This window comes from Symphodus melops (genome assembly GCF_947650265.1).
Source record: "Symphodus melops genome assembly, chromosome: 18".
NCBI classification, from domain to species: domain Eukaryota; kingdom Metazoa; phylum Chordata; class Actinopteri; order Labriformes; family Labridae; genus Symphodus; species Symphodus melops.
The window spans coordinates 18,321,470-18,343,629 of NC_136708.1; the positions used below are offsets into that span (position 1 = coordinate 18,321,470).

The 22,160-nt window shown below is 43.5% G+C and overlaps 2 protein-coding genes across 3 annotated transcripts in view; both read left to right on the forward strand.

Moving 5' to 3' along the window:
• LOC306839310 (dolichyl-diphosphooligosaccharide--protein glycosyltransferase subunit STT3B) overlaps positions 1–22,160 on the forward strand; it is a 78,995-nt gene that overhangs the window by 35,322 nt on the left and 21,513 nt on the right. The window contains exons 3-4 of the mRNA XM_079367926.1: positions 6,281–6,568; positions 15,866–15,931. Of these exons, the coding sequence (XP_079224052.1) occupies positions 6,281–6,568; positions 15,866–15,931 (354 nt within the window). The remainder of the gene's footprint in view (positions 1–6,280; positions 6,569–15,865; positions 15,932–22,160) is intronic.
• The window catches only part of cratb (carnitine O-acetyltransferase b), a 184,389-nt gene that overhangs the window by 10,375 nt on the left and 151,854 nt on the right, over positions 1–22,160 (forward strand). The gene's annotated exons all lie outside the window — the stretch shown is intronic.

Here is a 22,160-nt window from a genome sequence, read left to right on the forward strand (position 1 = left end):
TTCGGTGTTCAGCTGAAGTTGCCATGGTGATCTCCCCTTGTAAGAAAGGAAGCCACCTCAGTCGTACTGAAAACTCCCTGATAGCTCCAAATCCTGCTTCCTAGTATACTCTGTATACACTTTTTTTTTTTTTTTTTTTTACTCAACCAGCGTCGTGAAACAGGGACCCTTTTCTGTGGAAAAAAAATGATGATTGCACACGATTTTATCTGTCATTTCCTCCGCCTCCCCTCCATTGTTCATCCCCTCTGTCCTGCATCCTGTGAGCTGTGAGGAGAAGAACTCACTCCCATCCATCCCCATGTCCGCTTTGATAATCCCACCTGCCCCTTTTCTCTTTTGACTCGGCTTCATGGGTCCCTAGGTTTTCACTGAGCTATGATTGCACAACATAATGATGGGTCAGGATTACACAATATGGAAACCTCTCCCAACATGTTTCTATCATTGCGGTCAGTCAGTCTAGAGCCCAGGGGCCTGTATATTGTCACCTCACTCTTTCAATCTCTACAGTCCTTTATGGTTTGGTGTCATATTGTTGAACTAACTGAATTGATCAATGTACCAATCAGGTAAGTTGATGTCCTGTGTTATTTTAGATTATAAATGGTGTTTGGATGTGAAGGGCTTCTTCTATGACAGCAGTCGTCAGCAGACAATGTCATTGTCAAGTCTACAACCCCAGTGTGCGTGAGACAGTGATAATGACGTAACGGCAAGTCAGCGGCCTGACTGCAGCATTGAATAGCTGTGCATGAGAATAGATGGGTCCTGTTAAGGTTGTCGAGGGTGACACATTTCAGATACACTTCAGATGTGTGGTTTTAAAATATGGCGTCAATGATCGACTGAAATTAACCCAAGCTAGAGGGCAGCTGTGATCCATCTGAATATTTAAACTTGGCGAAAAGGGACTTTTCTCAAGTCTTTTTGGCATCCAAAAACAATTATGTTTAGATCTCTTATTTTGGTGTTTGCTGAAATAGAAAATCTCTCTCCTTTGACATTTTCTGCAGTTTTTTTCCCAGCTTTCTATTTTCTTCTTCATTTTTTACACCACAACAACCAGACCGCTATGTGTCCTGTGTCCACACTGATTATAGACTGATGAATAACTGTCCTTGTGAAACAGAGCCCTGTGTATTCTTAACCAGATGAAATAAGTCTTTGATGCGCGTAATGTGATGTGTACTAATCCACTTATTGCCCCTGTCTTGACCAAACTGTCTCTGGTGTAAACTCGGGGCTGTTTGGGCAGTTCCGCTGCACAGTTGAGACAACAAAGCGTGTTTGTTTGTTTGTACATCGTTACCAGTCGCCGTCATCATTACAGCATAAAGAAGCAGATGGTGGAGGGCAGGAGCTTAAACCATGCCACATGCAGATGTTTGAAAACAGTCTTCACGAATGGACAAGAAAGGACAGGAATTAGAACCCAAACTCCGTCCATCAGCAGTCTGTCATATGCATTTACCATCTGCTGCTGGTGATTGCATTTGACAGGCCTAGCTCCTAATAATGGATGTCCTGGTTATGCTAGGGCACCTGAATACTTGGGATAGGTCTTGCAGTCATAGCGAGGAAGCTGAAACTCCTGATTAGACTGGTAATCGGAAATGGAAGGCGTACAATATGAAATGAATTTTCACGACATTTACAAGATCCCTTGACTGCGAGATGCATTGTCTTCTGCATACAAATAAGTCCACAGTGCTCACAAATATCCCCTGCACACTTGTATTCACATTTCATGAACGCATGAGCAAAAGAACAAATAACCGCAGTTATTCACACATGGTTTCTTTGAAAGAGATTAGCCAGTTGTGCTGATCTTTTTTTTTTTTCTCTTCTTTTTTTTTTTTTTTCTCCGCTTGAATTGAGTTTTACATAAAGCAAGTTCATTTTCAACGACGACTTCACTTTGAATATTTTGGGTTTGCTCAGCAGACTCTCCTCAGCCTCAACCAGCAAATAGAGGACAGGAGAGAGCCTCTGCTGTTTTAGAGTTCTCAGGTTGTTGTATTAGATGAGAAGACGATGCCGTGATGAGCGTCCGTCTAATTTGAAGACGTCGTTCACTCGGTCGTTTGCCTTTCTGAATATTAACAATGTCATCAATTTCCTGCCAGAACACCCGTCATTTATAGCAGCTTTTGAATGCGCTTGTGGTTCACTAAGGTGAAACAGCCTTGAACACTTTATTACGCAGGAAATCACTTTCACATCGTGATTTGATATTAATAAGAGTTTCATCAAATCAAATGCAGATTGAAAAACTAAAAGCTGCTGTGAGGCGAGACCTATATAATGTCCTTTTCGTGTTAGTGTGCTCTTACAGAGGAGGTAAGTGTAGTCATTTCAGTGGGTATTATGCGTGAAGTGATTGCCTGGCTTGCATATATAGTATTTACTGAGCAATGATGACTGTCATGCTGTCCTTGCAGCATGTTATTATGTTGAACTGTCTGCGGATGATGGTTTACACATCACTGCAACCAAGACCACTTGCTGTGCATTTGGAAACAACTAATAAAGTGTCCTACACCTACTGATGTGCGTCAGTAGATTAACAAATCATTAATACTCCAATTAAGGTAGGCCAGCAGTGTCGATTTCATGTTGCGTCTAAGTTGTAATGCAGCCTCCTGCCACAAGCTGGGGCTGCAGCCCTGGTTGGTTGATGGGCCCAGATGTGAACCATCACAGCGGACGGATGTGACCACTTATGTAGGCTGTGTCAAGGTGAATGACTCGACCGGGGGATCGGTCACCACATTCAGCTTAGGCAGGCTGGTGATGCTAACACTGCTAATGTTAGCTAAATGAAACAAAGCACTTAATGACGTTTATCTTTAAAATAGCCATCCACTGTGTTATAAAGGAATAAGGTGTTTAGCAGTGTTAAAGTCAATGTGCTAATGTTTTTGATTCTCACTTAGAAACTTAATTTCAACTTTGCTTTTAATTTAATGGACAAATACATTTAGCTAGGACGCAAGGAACATCCCTACCTGCAACCCATACTTTTCTTTACATGATCATTTGCTTAGGATGGAGATTTTTTTTTTTTGCTTTATTTCCAACAAGCTCATATTGAACAGTGAACTGACTCAACTAGCATGTGCTGCATTTGAGGGCGAGGCTTTTTATTTTTTTTGTACAGTATGTGTCATTATATTAATCGAATCAATAACTGTAATCTACAGCCAAAAATAGTCCCCTGCTAATGCATTATTCATTCTTGTTTGCTAAAAACTACAGAGTCCATCTGCTGTGTGGCTTTGTCTCCTAATGACCCGTGTTTGACTTGTGAGAAGTTTAGTGGCAGATGGTTAGTCACGTTCTTCTGTGTGGAGCTCTCTAGCAGGAGGGCAGGTCACTCTGTTGGCCATCCTGGATGCAAATGTCTTTCTACAACATGCAAATCTATGCAAAATGCTCCAAGACATAGAAGCGTGTGAATAGATTAGATCTCAAAGAGTTACTGCAGAAGCTCAACCAGCCTGCTCACTCGCCGTCTTTTACCTGCTGGTTTATTTCTGCAGACGCGATAATCCATTGCGTTGCTCGAAGGCATCATGGCATCGGTTGACAGAGTAACTGAAAGCCTTACTCATTAAAGCGTGTGGGCTAATTGTCAAAATCCCACATATTTGCCTACCTAACGGAATGTTTCTCCTGAACATAGTCGGGCTTCAGGGAAGAAGGGCATTTTGTTTTACTCCCACGCTGCATCGAAAGCCACAAAAATGAATATGAGAGAGCTCTTTATATGCATCAAGCCTGTGCTTTTTAAAACATGCAGGGGTGTGGACAAGTGGTTGGCTCATCTCCGATTGGCACAGTCTGTTTCCTAGCCTACGATCCACTCACAGCTGTTTGGTAAAAGTTTATGAATGACAAAGTTACATTCCGTCCGCGTTTTCCAAAAAGCTGTCCTGACATTTGAACAATGTCAAACTCCTTTTATCATGCCGACCGGTGGTCCGGGACTCTTCTGGCTCCAGGTGGAATTCATAACACCACCTTTGCTCCGACTGACAGCGACAACCGAGACTTTAGTCTTTTGTATTCAACCTTTTCCCTTCCTTCCTTTACACATCCTTTCTCTCCTCTATCTTCCCATCCTCTTTTATCTTTCATCATTTCCCTGTAACTGTCTGCCTCCACATTTCTCCAAAGTCTCCCTGTCTCCTCTCACTATCCTCACCATCACCCCGCCCCCCTCCTTTTATTCAGATTTATACAGATGATCCTGGCGGTGTTCATTAATTGTGCATGATAGCGTTAAGTCCTTCAGCGGTCGTGTGGGTCGCACCGTTTGGAAGACGGACGAGCCGATTTCAGTGATGTGGCACTCTGCTTCCCTCTCTCTCTGCCTGCACCAGTCCAGCTGCCCTCTGTGTTTTTAAATCCCCCTTTTCACCCTCCAGTCCCCTGAGGACAACTGTCTGCTGCTCTTTCTCCTGAGCCACTGATAAGAACGGAAGGCTCCTCCGACGTGACAGTCTATTACGACAGTGGGCTGCCAAGCCGATCACCCACTCTCCGTTACCATTAAAAAAAAAAAACAATGACTCAAGGTCATTTTGGGTAACGGCCGCTGTCAGCTCAGGTTGATGATATTTTCATAATGAACATGCAGTGTCATGCACTCTTGAAAGCCAATTGTCAAAGTGTCAAATTACAAACGGCTTTTTATTCATCAGGCTTAATTTCACCGCAGAACCTTCTCGAACGTTATCCGTCATCTCTCTGACGTTTTGGAGATCTGTGCCCTACGACCACAAGGAGTCCAAAATGCCTGATGATTACAATAGTAGTTTTGTAAATGGCATCAGACAAGAGTCCATCCCTCAGAGCAGGGAGGGCAGACATTGTTGATTTTTTACAACTGGTTGATGAAGCTCCGGTCTCCTTGGCACCCAGCTAATTAGAGAGCGAAGACCGCAGTTTATAAGCTGCAAGGCAAAGTGCACAGACCGGGTCTCCAGTGAGCACACATCAGGGACATCACTCAGGCCTTAAACAGAGCCTCTTTAGGTTTTATTTCAAGTTTTACTACAGACAGCCAGTGGACTGCACCCAGCACCTAATCGGATGCTCACCCACTAGCTTCCACTGAGGGGAGGCGTTTGATTCATTTTATTACAGGGCTTCAGTGAATGTTGATTAGTCATTTATAACGTTCTACTCTCTGTTATTTCTGTGGGGCAGATTTCTGTTATGAATCACACACCACACCAAACTGCGGAGGACAAGTCAAATAAGCTAAATCCACAGGGAGACGTCCAGTATGTTCAACATCAAATAATTCACTCAGGCCGAAGAGAAAGGAGTAGAGGGAAACAAAGGAGGGTAACAGACTCAAAACCAGTTTCAGGTCAGAGAAATAAACTTTAAAAAGAGTCGTGAAGTTCACACTAAACTGAGCAATGTGGACTGTAGGAGTGAAGGTGGTGAATGGTTAAGAAATGTAAACAACATTCAGGAATAGAACAGAACCCTCAATCAACCTCAATCACGTTACCGTTGGAAATGTGGAGGGTACAAACAACTGAGTCGGCCATGGAGTAAAAACATTTCCAAGACTAGAATCTAACAACTACTTTTAAGCAGAAGTCATAATTCCAAAAAGACCGTTTTCAAAACCCAGTTGGCATCCCGTCATAGATTGGATCAGTGATTGAGGAAAGATCGAATCAAATCGATGGAAAGTCAAAACATCCGTCTAAATAACACGGTCATCTTCATGGTGCGCTCTTATTTTGAAATCCCCCACCATGTGCTTGTTTGAGAGTTTCCAACAAGCTGCTTGACATCCTCAACTTTTGAACAAGCAAGCAGCATCTATGATCCTATGTGGATCAAAAAAAAACCCATCTCACTATCTACCTATAGCTGAGGTAGTGTGAGTACGACTGATACAGGCTCTGAAAGAGAGAGAGGGAAGTCTGCTGTTACGTTACAGAGTTCAAATTCACCATACAAATATGAGCTGCAGAGAGAACTCCCATGATTCCCCACAAGCCTCGACGTCATCTTTGCTGCACATACATATTAGTTAAATGTATGTTTTAATCTCTCTCTCTCTCTCTCTCTCTCTCTCTCTCTCTCTCTCTCTCTCTCTCTCTCTCTCTCTCTCTCTCTCTCTCTCTCTCTCTCTCTCTCTCTCTCTCTCTCTCTCTCTCTCTCTCTCTCTCTCTCTCTCTCTCTCTCTCTCTCTCTCTCTCTCTCTCTCTCTCTCTCTCTCTCTCTCTCTCTCTCTCTCTCTCTCTAGGTTTATCCAGGGCTAATGGTGACAGCTGGCCTCATCCACTATGTGCTCAACCTGCTCCACATCACCGTCCACATCCGTGACGTATGCGTCTTTCTGGCGCCAGTGTTCAGCGGTCTCACCGCCATCTCCACCTTCCTGCTGACACGGGAGCTGTGGAACCAGGGCGCCGGGCTGCTGGCGGCCTGCTTCATCGCCATCGTGCCCGGCTACATCTCCCGCTCCGTCGCCGGTTCTTTCGACAACGAGGGCATCGCCATCTTCGCGCTGCAATTCACCTACTACCTCTGGGTATGTACACTTAAGAATCCTACCATATAGAAACATGTGATAACATCGTCTGTACAGAGGGTGACACATTATGAACTTCCTGATCTGAGAGGATAGAGCAGAGCCTGTTACTATGCTCCATCTGAGTTAGCTTGGAAAACTGAAGAATTTTTTTTTTTTTAAATCTCTTGGGTTCTGTCTTTTGTTCATTTTTAGGTCATGGGCTTTATGTAGCCTGATCAAGTGGACCTATTTTCCATCTTTCTTGCTCTCACACGTTGAATTATTTATCCAGAGATCCCTTGAAAGGCACACTGGGCATCTGTGCAGACCATTTGGAGACCAAGAAAACCGCATGCCGCACTATGAAACCTTCACAATAAAATGACCTTCATGAGCAGATTTCAAAAGATCTTAGGTTAAAGTCTGGATAGCGCCCCCTCCTATTCTGTCTTATCATAAATGCACGAAGCAAACACAACTGCTTGTGTTTGACTTTACAGGGACGCTGACCTTGTTATGGTTACTTCATCTTTGCCTTCCTTATTTTTCCCATTGTGACATAACACCTCACTCTTCATTGATTAAAACATACATGGCCATGGCTCCTCTTGTTCTTGACAAAAGACCTCGACGGGGGGGGGGGAGCTTCCACTGAAGAGAATTTTGGAAATGGCCATTCACAGGTAGTGAGGGGAAGAAGCTTTTCAAGCTGGAACAGACGGACTGCGTCCACTCTCTTCAGTTGCATCAGCAGCTACCTCGGAGCCTGCAGCTATCGTACTTGAAATGCACCTCATGCTTTTTGTGTCTCTATATGTGCCTGTGTGTGGAATCGAAGAACTCCTCTTTGCCAAACACGTTTATCAGCGATCCCCTTCTTGTTTATAGTCGTCCACCTTTTACTGAGCTTTTCATTCAACATGTAGATTTATCCTTTTGGCGATAGTTAGAAATAGGATGCATGTGAAAACTCAAGCGAAGAAACATTGTGTTCATTATGTCATATTATCAGCGTCTGCTGCTGAATGTGTTTCTGATGATATTCGAAGTTTGGTTTTGAGATTTTGTTGTTTCAACACCACATCAACAAATTTAGGAGCAGCAAAGCAAAAGTCTCTCGGAAACTTCACTGCTGAAATGTTTTTGTTGCAGTAAAGATACAGCTGAATGAAAAGGCACTTGGATGTCAAATATTGAAGCTGAAATACTTTTAAACAAACAAAAGACAGTGTTATGAAGTTCTTGCTGAATGCTGACAGAAAATGTATTCAGTTGCCAGACACCTTTATCAAAGTGGGACTACAAAAAGAGTCAGCCATTGTAGATAAGAAAGTCCCTATTTTTTATTTTATTTTTTTTGTTCGAGAAGCCTTTTAATAGAAGTGCCTCGTTTCCTGTTTCAACCTCAATAAACCGCCACTAAGTTCATTTGCAGATAAAGTAACCTTCACAGTCAGCTCCTTCACTATTCTGCTAAATGGTGCCATTTTGGTGATTTGGCTCTTTGCTACACTGAAATGGATTTGGAAGAAAATAAGAATGTAAATAGTTGCATTTAGATTCCATTTTCCAACTTTAATGTAAAGACATTTACATGTAAATTGTATTTAGAAATGCCAGACATTTATTCCTGCAATCCCCCAAGACCTTAACTGTCTAGACTCTTCGGCTGTGTGTGTGTGTATCGTATCAGTGTTTCATGAACAAAGCAGCTAACACGAGGCTTATAGTGTGGCGTTTTAGTTTGTATCCCTCAACATGAAAACTTGTGATTATGTAACTATATAGGAGACCTTTGTGAAATAAAAAATCCAAACAATCTGGGAAAAAAAAGGAGAAACATAAGGTTTGTCCCAATCAAGTGTTTGGTATATACAGTATATGAAAAAGAAGTGTTGCTGTGCATGACTGAGGAATCCTTTGCTTCTTAATTAAAACCAATTTTCAACTTGCACACACATCAAAAGATCTTTCAAATATTAAGACTTTTCTGACAAAAAGCCTCGATAGGGAGAAAACGTCGCCACAATAAGTGCAGTGGGTTCACCATGAGGTGCAAACACACCCGAGAAGCCGGTTCATTATACAGCAAGAAAGGCTTCAAAATGTGGAGAGTAGAAAGATCATGAGACGATAGCTGCCTCTTCCAAGTCTTCACACATACTGTACACACAACCCAACTCTGAACAAGTTTAAACCGAGCAGATAAAGAATAACAAAGAAGAAGGAAGCAACAGACAGGAACAACAACAGTGTAGATGAAAGAACGGGTAAGAGTTATGTACAGTGTAACCCAAAACATACAGAGCAATGGATCCCTGAGCTTCAAGGGTTATTGGAGGCAATTGAGTAGAAAAAAGGTTTTAAGGTAAGTCTCAAAACGATCAATAGTGGAGGAGAGACGGATGTGAGGCAGGCGGGGGTGATTAGGTTTAAATCACATACGCTGGAGCGACCGCTGAGCTGACTAATTAAGCACTGATAAACAACCAGCAGTGTGGGCGAAATACAGACCTTTTATTATTATTTTTTTTTGGTGGGGAAAAAAAAAAGAAGCCCATTTTCCTATGCAGACCACCTCGTCTGTCAAGTATGGTGGAAGTGACGCTTAATAAACCATCTTGTATTTGTCGATGACAATGACTGCTGACGAAAGAAGTTGAAAACATTTTGTGGCGTACGGATCACTCCGCTGCGCCCGGCTTGAACTGAGGGCCTCAAACTTCATCAACACTTCACACTTGCAGCAGGACTGACGCTAACACCACCACAGACTTCTACAGGAGGAAAAAAAAAAAAGTGGCATCTTCCTGAAACGCTAAATCAATTACCTGATCTGAACTGCAGCAGAGAATGCTTTTTACTTGCTGAAGGCATTGAAGGGAGAAGAGTCCAGTTTTCTCTTGGCGCCCTGAAATGTGCTGTCAGTTTAGATATTGTTTTTCAAACAGTTTCTATCTACAAAATAGCTGAAAAACATGCAAAAACATATTCAAATTAATTGTAATTTAAAATCTGTTGTATGTGTGTCTACAAAGCACAACAACAGATGTTTGCATTGTCCAATAATGATTGAGGTGACTGTGTTCATCCGATGTGGATGAACACAGTGGACCATTTGTTGAGGATCATAGTGCATGCTGGTAGCTGTGCACTGCAACGACTAAAATGCTTAGCATATCTTTTTCTGTCATGCTGAACATCAGCTTAATATATATATAGATGGTAAAGGTGAAAGTAATCCTGTTCCTGCTGCTGATGCTAGAGATGCTCGCTGCAGATACTCTACCAGCAGTCTCTGCTTGCCATTGGAGCACTAAGGGCAAATTTCATTTTTCTTTTTTTTTCTTTTTTTATTCAGCGTCATCTAGTGCAATTTCTGGAAATGATTTCCTATCAACAAAATATCCCACTGTTCCTGTAGACGGCAGCGATGAAATGAAAGGGAGCAGGTTAAATGGAAGCGATGAAAGTCATCAGTGTGGAGGGATTTTCATTTCTGCACTTAGCCTGTGCAGCAGCAGCTGTCTGAGGAGTTTGGAGGTGAAAATTAATTCCAAATGTAATATCGGAGATTTTAGCCGATAACGGAAAGGGGGGGGATATTGATTGTAAGGAAATTATTTTTCAGGACGGTTTATCCAGCCTGTATTTATTAAAAGTGAACCTGCGAGCAGCCAGCCGACCCAAAACCTTCAAGGCCTCCTCCCAAACACGCTCGCTGTGAAAGGAGACTGCACAAAGGATTCATTTCTCTTTAATGCTTTACTTACAAAAGAAGCAGGCTTCTGACTGCCTTCCTGTATTCATGCTATGAAGTTAAAGCTCTCTTCACCTTTTATCTTTCAAATACTGAAAGAAGGAATTGAAATGCACATCAACTGTCGTGTCCATTATTTACTCCTGACTGAAGCTTCTTTTTGTCGGCGTCTTTGCTTTGCTTTAACAATCAGAATATATAATGTTTTAACTCGCAGGCTTCCTTATCAGTCAGAAAAGATCAAAGCCAGCAGAAGCTCGTACAGATCGTTCATGACCAGCCGCAGCTCTTCTGTCGTCTCGAGAAGCATCTGTCCTGGCTCGGTCACATCACTGAAGAACTTTAAAGAAAAAAAAACAAACAGTTTTATCAGGCTTTATTATATTCTTCATCATCTCTGCAGTGCTGACATGACCTCCTGAACACACTCACTATTACAACATTTGAAAGTCTAACGTTAGCGGAGTCGGGTATTTGGAGGCCGTTAGCACTCAGCTCTTCAGCATTCAGGATAAAGGTCCCACCTCAGCTGAGAGTTTGGTGAGTCAATTACCACCCAGCACTCGGCAACAGATCCAGACAGCTAATCCTCGACTCTCCACATAAAGAATGCAAGGACGTGTTTCCCCCCTGACAGTCGCAGATGTTTACCTGGTAAACAGCCGAATCAAGGTTGTCACTTGATGTGTTGCACGAAGAGACTCAAACGAGACACTCGGATGCATGTGCTACAAACCTCTGATCTGTATACCAGTATGTGATTCTCAAATAGAATTGGTAGTCCCAGAAAGATTATCGACAGCAGCATTCACATAATGTTCAGCACTCTTTATCATTAATTGACTCGGATCATTTCTTTTTTCTTTTGTGAATTTAAATGAGCAGATTCAGCCTTGATCTGTTTGAGTATATTTCTAAATTTCTCATTCATAAACTCTGATCTGAATTCACAGTTGAAGCAAAACCAATGTTCTGAATGGATGAGTTAGCCATCATTAGACTGACTGGATCCCTTACTGAGTGTTTCAGAAAAGTAAACACGTTTTTTTATGCAGGCCACAGGCAGTCAGAGTGGTAATAGTAGCTTGTATCTTATTTTATTTTACCTTCCAGGCATTGATTTCCTTTTCTGTTTGAGTGTAAAGAAATGTTGCGCGGAGTCTTTTATCCCGGGAGTATAGTGATGCAGGTATTTCGTCATGCCTCGCTGCTGTCCGTCACAGCATAACAAGCTTGGCAGTACAGTTGCCGTCGGGTTGGAAGAGACCTTTTTAAAAAAATAAAAAATAAAAAATCTGTCCGAGGATTCAGCCGTCCCAGCTCTTGTCACTTTATCAAATCGTGCGTGGACACATCTCCACATTTGGTTCAAGGTAGTGTGAGTCACTCTGGCTCCTTGGCCTCATTCAGAACTCGCTGACTGTCACTGATCTGGCAATAACCTGCAGTTCAGTGTCCAGGCAGCTGGCTGAGCACGCCTGTTGTGTCCACAGTGTGAGTCCTGTTACAACACAACTGGCTGGGAGTCTGTGTGCTGGCTCGCCAGCCTAAAGCCAAACAGTCGACAGTGCCACTCACTGAAATAATTCACATCCTCAAACATACAGTCAATGGCATATTTGAGAACCACAAATACAACATTATGCATGTATGGATAAAATCTATCTATCTTAAAAAATAAAAAAAAAATTGAATTTCCCTCGGGATCAATAAAGTATCTATCCATCAGCTATGAACAGCCTATAAGAGGCCAGAATGGTAAATTCATTGAAATGGGGAACATCTGGAAGATTATCAGGATCAGCAGAGAACCTCACAGCACATGTCAGGACCATTTATTTATTTATTTTTTTTACCAAATGAAAAGATGAACAGACTCTTAGGTCAGAAAGTATTAAATATTGAACTTTTGTATAATCTATCAGTTCGACTTGATGACCAGGGACACGCCAGGCATGACTGTACTAAGAATACAAGACAGTTTACCTTGATGTGGTCGTGTTGAAATAAACCAGTCAAAGCAAATAATAAGAAGTCAGGCAGAAGATGGAGCTGGCACGGGGAATGTTGAGAGCTGGGCAACGAGGACTGCAAACTTTGCACTGAGCGGCAGATAAGTGAATTTAGTAAGCGGTGAACTCCAGGTGAACCGTCTCTGCACTGAAACCTGGACCGACTGCTTTATTCTCCCGCTCTCTTAAATAATCTACAGGAGGAGAAGAAAAAAAAAAAAGTATATGCAACATCTAAAATGGGATTTTCTTTTGAGTCTGATTTAAAATGATCAGTCCCCATTTTAAAGTTTTAGATGTTTGAGGGGAAAAAAAAGAAATCCCGAGGAACAGAACAATGACTGAATATCTTCAGGTCAGAGCCGGTTCAGCCAAGATGCCATGACTTTAATCCTCCTAATGCTTTTAATGCTAGTCAGCTTCTTTATGGAGACGACTTTCTTCTCGACGTGGATTGCGTAACATTTTGCAGTACTTTTGGCAAACTACAACCTTGAGAAAGCCGTGCATCCTTATCCTTCATTGGAGCCTGTTCGCCTCCAGTGTCCATTTGAAACGATTTCTTAACGCCGCATAAAAGCCGTCCAGGACTTCTTCAGACCCACAAGTCCCACACCAAGAAACTGGGTCTGAGGGGATCTCTTTGAGCTGGCGCCCTCTTGTCATCTCGTGTGCTTGATCAATACGTCTCCGTCATAGCCTCTGACGGTGATGTGTCATCACCACCCCTCCTTCCCTCGTCTCTCACGTCTCTCGTTCTATTTGGCAAGAGCCCTGAGAAACAATCATCCTGGCCACGCACCACTGCTTCCCATTATCGCTCTCATTTACCCACATTTGTCATTGCGTTTTTCCCGTCCTCCTCCCTGTCTTCCGTCCATCTCATCTTCCTTTTAATTGTCTTTTGTCTCCTCCTGTTCCTTGTATTGCTTTTGCTTTGCTCTGCTCATTCATTTTCTTCCTCCGTCTCTCTCTCTCTCTCTCTCTCTCTCCCCCCCCCCCCTTTTCTCCTCCACATGGCAAAAGCGCGCGAAAGCTGTACTCTCAAGTCTCAGCCCAATCTTCATTATCCGACTCCTTCGTTTTATCCGCTAATAAACCATTCAACTGCACCCGCTTAATCTGTGTTTACCCCCCCCCCCCTTCCATTCCAACACACACACACACACCCAATCACACTCCCATAATCTATAATTGAATCCTCTCACACCCAGGAGAGCTGCTCTTCTTAACGCCATAGCTCTTGGTAAGATGACTACACACACACACACAGAGTAGCACTGCCCTCCTCCCGGTGCTCTAACCCTGAGCTGCATGCCCACATTGTGGCTGACAGTAATTCCACTCTTTCTCTCACGGCTCACATTTAATTAGCTGGACTGGTTTCCCGCTGCGTGACTTCTGTGATTCACAAAGACGGTGGCGGCCCGGGCGACAGCGGGGAGAGCGGGCCGAGGCACCAGGCGAACAACGACTCCGACTCGCCCTCCGTATAAAACAACACCAGGCTGCACGCTGGCTCGGCCCCGGCCTGAGAGGAAGTATTGTCCTGCCAGCTTTTCCAAAAAAAAAAAAAAAAGCTGTTGTCTCACTAATCTGCCGTTGTGCTGAGTTACACTTTGACAAAAGAAGCACATACTCATTTACAGCTATCTGTTCTTGGCAGCTTTAAAACCGTACAGTTTGAAAATTGGGCTGCTCGTTGTTTGCGAGAAACTTTTCTGCCTGCGCTGCTCCTCGTTTCAGTCAGGGCAGATTTTTAATCTCAACACGTTTTCTCCTGGTTCAATGAAAGTTAAATTAAAAATAAATAAAAATGGAGGGGACGCCTGCGAGCTAGTTGAAGCAAGCAACTCGAGCTGCACTGATTGCATCCTGACATGCATCATACACAATCACCTGACAACACATCTTTTCCCAATTGGCGGTCCGATTTAAGCTGCAAGTTTGCTCTCTGGTGTTTCTCTCTTTGAAGTCTGACTTAGAACTGAGATGAACTGTTAAAAAAAAAAAAAAAAAGAAGTCTTCCTGGACTGGTCTTAAATTATCAGCAAGCTTGATGACGAACAGCAAGCTTACAGAGCTGTGATTTTTTCTTTTTCTTTCTTCTGTCATATGAATTATCAGGCGTTTTGTGCACAAGACGGCTTCACAAGCAGTTACCGTCAGTGTCAGAATGAAATCACCTCCCCGAGAGGAATAAATCTCCTCTGAATTGGGTCTAATTCCTGTTATGCCAGCCTCAAACAGAGCCGTCGGCGCGCTAGAAAAATTGTCATTTCCTACCTTCACAAACACAGGCTCTATATTTGTGAGAGGAGACGATAATAATCAGGTCACCTACTTAGTGCAGCCCACCTCGACACTCGGGGAAAGACGATTATTCAGGTCTCTCTGCGGTGTGTCTATCAGTGCAGGTGATTAATGTGTGGCTGGTCTGTGACGCTCTGCCGGTTATTTAGGTGAAGCCACCGACGGGCTCCGATCATTTTGTTTGAAGTTTGACAAAAGTGCTCCAAGAAGAAGAAGAAGAAGAAGAAATACCTTTTTAATCCCCGGCAGAAAATCCTGTTTTTTAAAATAGCTTTTAAACACAAGCGCGCAAATACACACACACACACACACACACACACACACACACACACACACACACACACACACACACACACACACACACACACACACACACACACACACACACACACACACACCAGGATTACACAACACACACACTCACCAACAAGAACCTAGAGAGAGAGAGAGACTGCACATGGAAGAGCACACGAGCAGTTTCAGGGTTTGCTGCCTTGCTCAAGAGCACCTCTGAAGTGCTCAGGAAGTGAACCGGCAACCTGAATCTTTTCAGCAACCAAAAGCAAATTCCACACTTTGGTCCAGCCGGGACTTGAACTGGCACCCTCCTCCTCCCTGCCGATGAGCTCGAGGTTTTAAAGGTGACGATGTGAAGCATTTCTCTCCACAGTACTGAAGAGTTATCCTTCCTGTGTTTCGGGACGTGGACGTGAATACTTTGTTGACTTCACGGACCTGTGGTGACGTTTCACACCTTCAGATGTTGTTCGTTGGTCGAGTCTGCTCTCCTCTAATCCTGTCTCGCTACAGCTGGCAGTTCCGTATCTGCTCTGATCATTAGCATGATGACGTATGAAGCGTCGTCTTCTTTTAATCCAAGGCGCAAGTGTGTCGATGGAAGTAAAAAAAAAACACATCCTAACCTGCTCTGAGATCTGCTGGATCACAGTGAAAGCAAAGAAAGAACACATGCACGCGTCAGAACCTGTTTTCATCAAATAATTTGACCTAAGTTTTTGAATTGTGGGGTGGATGAGGGAGTTGTGTTGTTGCTGTTTAATGATTTAAAGCATTTTGTGATGCTACAGAAATGAAGTGTGATTGATGCATCGTGTGGCGCCTTGTTTCCAGTTTGCAAAACAAACTGTGACGTGTTCTCTGTCGGTGACTCCAGCTGTGGTATTAGTGTCTTTACTCTTTAACCCTGAAACGATCCTCTCTGTCTGTCAGGTGAAATCAGTGAAGACGGGCTCTGTGTTCTGGACCATCGGCTGCTGCCTCTGCTATTTCTACATGGTAAGAAAAGATCAAACGCACACGTTGACTCACAAACATCAGGTACGTGCTCGCCATCCGACCGGATAAGACGGGACGGATTTAATCATCATTTTTCCTTTTGCTCCGCTCAAACTAAAGGTGAAATATAACATGGGCTTATTTCCATTTTTATGTCTGCTTGTTTGCATTATTCATAATCTGACTCCAATTTTAAATAACTTAAAAGCTCCTGGGAAAATAATGCACCTGGTTATTAAAGAGTGAAATAAATAGTGACGCCTCTAGATAAGCAAACGAGACCATCAGGACTCGAGCAACTATTTTTATGTAACGTATCGTTAATGCTTGGTGCTAACAGACGCCGTGATTGTTTTTCTTTCTTTTTTCTCCTGTATTTAGTTTTTCCTCGGCAGTGATTCACATTGAGTGAAACATTTGATTATTTAAAGCACATGAATGTTTGGCTGCACGCTGGTTTGTGTTGTTGCCTCATAGCAGAAAGGCCCGACACGAGTTTTCATGTCCTCTCCGTGGGCTCCTGCAGCGTACTCCCGTTTCCTCTCGCTGTCAGAAACCAATGCCTGTTAGCTGATTCCGTGCCTCAAAATTGCCCGTAGGTGTGATTGTGATTGGCTGGCGACCACCCTGCCTCCCGCCCTAACGACATCTAGGCTCGGCTCCAGCCCCCCCCTGACACCCCGAACATGAAAAGCTGTGCAGAATAATGGATGGATAGATTCTCGCGGTCAAGTAACACTTCTGACACGTGTACCAGCCGAAATGGGCGAATCCATCTGACGGTCCTTTTTGTTGTTTTTCTCTTTCACTGCTGTGATGTCAGCCCCACCGAAAAGATCACTGATCAGAGAAACCCCTTAAACCTGAGTTCATCTTCTGCATTTGGGTTTTAATTCACATCAACAAACCTATTTTCTCCTGGTCTTTGAGTCAGAGATGACACCAGAAATACACCCAGCGTATTCGTGCTGGCATAAACAATCAGTGAATCATCGGCATCAAAAGGTTTAGTGACTCTGTTTAGTTAAACAGTAAAATCCAGGAAGTCTAAATAGGGCTTGATTTAGCATGCAGAAAGAGCATTCAGTGTATCAAAGGCGTCTCCGCTTGAGCAGAACAAGCTAGCAATAACTGATTCTTTTGGCTTGATGATTACTCGAGCGGACATCAAACACGCTGCATCGGCTGCAGGAAATGCTGCGTCATGTCGTCCTGTGAAAGTCTTGCCATGTATTGCAGCCGTCTTTGTAAAAGTTCCAGCTCTGGCCCTTTCCAAACAGTGCGTGCCGATAATCTCGTCGACTACAGGAGAGCCAAACTTTGCCTTTCAGTGTTGATGAGCGAAATTGGAGAGCCCGTTTCTGTCTGTTTTCTTAAGATGGTGGACGTCGTGGATGATGATGGTGATGCATGGAGAAAGAGGCCGAACAGTTGAGCCAGTGTTTCCTGCATTATTTATAAATTCAGGAGCGAGCCCATCGGGGCATTGATGAGCGAGATGAGATGAAAAGACGACCCAGGCACACAGCCTCAGCGACAGATTGTTTGTGTGTGTGTGTGTGTGTGTGTGTGTGTGTGTGTGTGTGTGTGTGTGTGTGTGTGTGTGTGTGTGTGTGTGTGTGTGTGTGTGTGTGTGTGTGTGTGTGTGTGTGTGTGTGTGTGTGTGTGTGTGTGTGTGTGTGTGTGTGTGTGTGTGTGTGTGTGTGGGAGCTTCCATGAAAATCTGCAGCTTCTTGCTCATTTCGGGTTTAATCTCTGCGGCCGTGCTGTGAGACAGATATCAAACGAAACAGATTACTCAAATCCAGCTTGATCGATCACACGCGGGGCCACAACATCAGAGGACTGGACAGACAAAAGAGAGGAGGGATGAAAAGAAGAGGAGTCAAAGCAGAGGGACCGAGGCAGACGGACAGAGACGGAGGGCAAAGGAGGGAAGAAGACGGAGAGAAACGGAATAATAAGAAAAGAGAGAGTTTGCAACCTCTGCACTGTCCGAGTGAGCAGCGAAGGGGAACATCGAGTCTCCATATTCCTCCTACCTCTCCCTCACTCCATCTTCTCCCTCGTCTCCTCAGTGATGTGATGTCTCTCTGTGCCGCAAACACCAGCCTCCTCCGTCCTGCTCTTCTTCCTCGCCCTGCACACCAAGCACCCTATACACCCGCTGACCTTATCCCCACTTTGTTTGACAACTTCATCACCTTTTCCTGTCAATTTCATCAGGATGTAGCCACGGCTAGCTCTCCCTCGGGGCTTAATCAGATGTGACACCCTTAAAAGCAGAGATGGAGACGGACAGGGAGAGATTCCCTGCCTGTATATTGGCATAATCAGAAGGGAGAGGACAGAGAAGGACGAGATAAAGAGGAGGATCTGAAGCGGCCCGGACCGGCTGATGGACAGGAGCCACAGCTTCACCGTGAAACATCCTCCTTTCATCCCTGCAGGAGCTGGGCTGAAACGAGAGGAGGGGAAAGGAGGAGGATAGAGCAGAAGTAGATGCACGGATCAATTGCACCGCACTGCTCATTCCTACTCGCTTCCCTTCCCTTTTTTTTTTTTTTTTTTTTTTTTTTTTCCTTTTTCCCTTTAACCCCTTCATAGTCTCCTCCAGCAGCCGGGGCCTGTGTTTCCTGCCTCATTAGGACACAGCAGATGCTCGTCTACCTGATCACGCGGCTATTTACTCTTCAGCCACACGAGCAACGCGTGTCAGTGAGAGGTTGTTCTGTGACTTTGATCCCGTCTGAAACATCTGATCCGCTAATAGATGGATTCATGTGAGACGTTACGTAGACCGCCATGGCCCCAGGAGGAAGAGGCCCACTAATACAGCCAGCAGCAGATCAAAGAGTTCACCTGTCCTGTGGCATATCTCGACACCTGCTCGACGAATCAATGCACAAGGCATGAGCTGCATCTGCACCACCTCGCCTCCATCTAAATGTTTCAACCTTGTGCTCCTGTGAGGTAAACATGTCATTTTCAGTTGAAGTATCTTCACACCTTTTTTTTTTTTTTTTTTTTTTTTTTTTTTTGAACAGTTCTCCCTTAAAGTATTCAGGCTGCATTGTTCAAGTGGTAGAGTGCATACACTTAAGTCTGAGTCATTTCTGAGTGCCACCCCAGCACATACCCGTCGCTGGAAGTTATATTCTCTCTCTCTCTCTCTCTCTCTCTCTCTCTCTCTCTCTCTCTCTCTCTCTCTCTCTCTCTCTCTCTGCTGCTTTTCATATATCACTGCCACTTAAAAAAAAAAAAAAAAAAACCTGAATCTGTTTGCGACCAAATAAATATCTGCAAAACTTAAAGGTTTAATCCAGACCATCTCATCTGTAATTTGTTGTAATTTGTGAATATGCTTACGCCTACAAAGGTTGGGGACACTTAGCACTTTATAATAACACCACTAGTCTCAACTTGACATCATTGTAATTTGGGAGAAGAAAAAAAAAGTATATAGTCTGATCTTGAGCTGAGATGTGATCACCATTCAAGTCCCACGCAGGCAGAATGATAGAGACGTCCTATCTAACAGCAGCTTCACAAAGCTGTCTCTTTGGCAACTTCTGCCCACAGTATGTGTCGATCCGTGATCGTTAAAAATGTTGATTTTGATGCCGTCTGAGAGTCAGGGTTTGGATCGAACCAGAGAAAGCAGAGTTTGAATAAGCCCACAGGAACATTAAGACGTCAAACAAAAGCCTGAAGGTAGCCAGCCAACACCACCAATATAGATGTAAACCTGTTCTCCCTGTAGCATGCTGTGCTCTCTCTATCCTCTTCGGATTGGCCCCCCGAGGTCATCAGATACGCCCGGTGTGAAATGCAGGGAGCGATAACGGCTGAAAGACTTTGCTCCAGACGCTTTGTGATTCCCGCCCTCAGCTGTTAGCCCGTGGCTCGGTCAGAGGGCTCGAGCTCAGAACCGTCATTTCGCACAGCTTTGCTTTTGTCATAGGCGTTCATCTTTGCAATGGTCCGCTCATGTGACCAGATAGCGAGTCTGTCCCTTTCTTTTTCCTCCAGTGGGAGTTCCCACCGGCGGGGAGGCCATTTAGGCTACGAAGTGAAGAGGTAACTCTAAAACTGAAAGATGCATTTGAGGGTTTATACCCGTGTCCGATGTTGACAACTGAGTAGTTATTATTATGAGCGGGTCTCTGCTCTGCTAAGACAGACTTAATTTGAAAAGTTTGTTTCATGACTTTATAAAAACTTCTCATAGGAGCTTTAATTAGGAGGGAAACATGGAAACACCAACATGTAAATGATCAGTTATTTATTCTGCGACCTATCGGTATTCGGAGTTACTTGAAAAAACTAACCGTCAACATGTTTCTCTCCTCTGACCTTGACATTGAGCCTCCCACTCTGTTGCACAGTGAAGTGTCCAAAGGGCAAAAAAACAAGCCCAAAAGAATAATGTTGAAATTGACGCACTGAGTCAATAATGCACCTGGCAGATAGAGGTGCAGATAGACGCAGAGAGCTCAATCATTTAAAGAGGCTCTTCTTTGGTTAAGCCTCAGGGACACGGGTGTGGAAGGTTTTGTATTTGTGTATTAACACATAACAGGATTTCACAAACGACAGACTTTGAGTGACTCGTGCCTTTACTGACTTTATACTGTGCTTAAAGCATGTTTGGTTTCTAAAGTAGATTTTGGTCAGCTCTGGGCAAATTCCATTAGATTTTTTTTTCTTTTCATTTTAAAATGTATAATAATCCTGAGCCTTTATAAATGTACATACAAGCTGTTTTATCCATCGGCGTGCACCCACAGAGGCGGTGGCCATGCGACAAAGACTGGATCCACCACCGTGTGTCGACACTTTCAAGTCTTCTCTGGTGTTACGAAGAGTTACAGTTCACATGCTGCTAATTGGCCGTCACCATCTGAGAGAACAGATGCAAACATCTGCTGGATGATAATTCTACCTAATCAGTTTTTGTCCTTCACTCCCTCCTTTTTAAAGTAGCATATTAATGTTCTGATCAATTACAAATGATGTGTCTCTTTTTCTCCTCCGCTAGCAGAAGTGTTATAAATGCTCTTTTCATCCTGCCTAGCAGGTGCAGCGGGGCTCTGTCTGACAAGCTGCTGTGAAAAGGATCAAATGATTTGCTTACATGCTACCTTTTCTGTTTGATTCTCTCTCCCTCTCGGCTGTCTCTCCGTCTCTCCGTTTCACTTTCCAGGACAACTCTTCTTTTACTTTCCAGCTTTCTTTGTTAGCTTTCACTCTTCCAACTCGCTCTCATCTTTCGAGGGCTCTCAGCGTTTACATTTGCCCTTTGCTCTAGTTAAGTACAGGCAATTGAAAACTTGCTGGTAGTGTTTTTGTGAATTTGTTTTATGGCGCCCTTATCCAGAGGTGTGATACTTAGTAGACCTCCAAAACGCTCGAGGTGTAATTTTAGTGGAGCTTTTAAAATTATTGGAGCATCTCACATTTTACATCCAACATGTAAAGTATGATTGCCCGGCTTTTATGGATTCTATATACTTTGTTTTTTTTATAGCTGTGAGCTCGTGTCTAATAGAGAAACAGCGGTGAGATGTTTTTACTGCCACTCTGGAACAATTCTTATTCAAGTGTGCCTTGATTTGTGGGCAGGCGTGCAAACATGTCACAGTACGTGGATGTAATGACTTTTTGTTAAACTCAGGCAGCACATGAATCACATCTAGAGGATTATGAATTCCACCATTTATGGTAGACGACAATAAATCTGCTTTGAATTGTTTTCAGATATTTGAAAGTAAAATGTATAAATACAGCAAAGTGGTTTCCGCTTCAATGAATGGAAGATATTTCTGCTTTTCTGTGATAAATATTTCTAAACAGTTACCGTCTAATGTGTTGTGACATTTTTTAAACGTTTGTTTATCTCAAGAGGTCATTTTACCGTCTCGGGCCTGGGAATGAAGAACAGAACCATTCAAATGACTTTGCTTCATTTCAGCTGCTTTAACATAAATGAACAATTCAGAGATTTAAATGAGGTCTGTTATGCTCACTCTGGGACGCCTGTTGAGTAGTGTTGTGAGATGTGTCGTTTAACACCTCTTTATTTATTTAGACTGGTGTCAGTAAAATCCCTAATTTCAGCCTCTGCCTGAAACGGATCCTTCAACGCTGCTGTCTCTTTAAGGCCCTCCCCCTGTGCCCACTTTGCTCTGATTGGCCAGCTCTTTTTGTAATTGTGTGGGAAATTAAG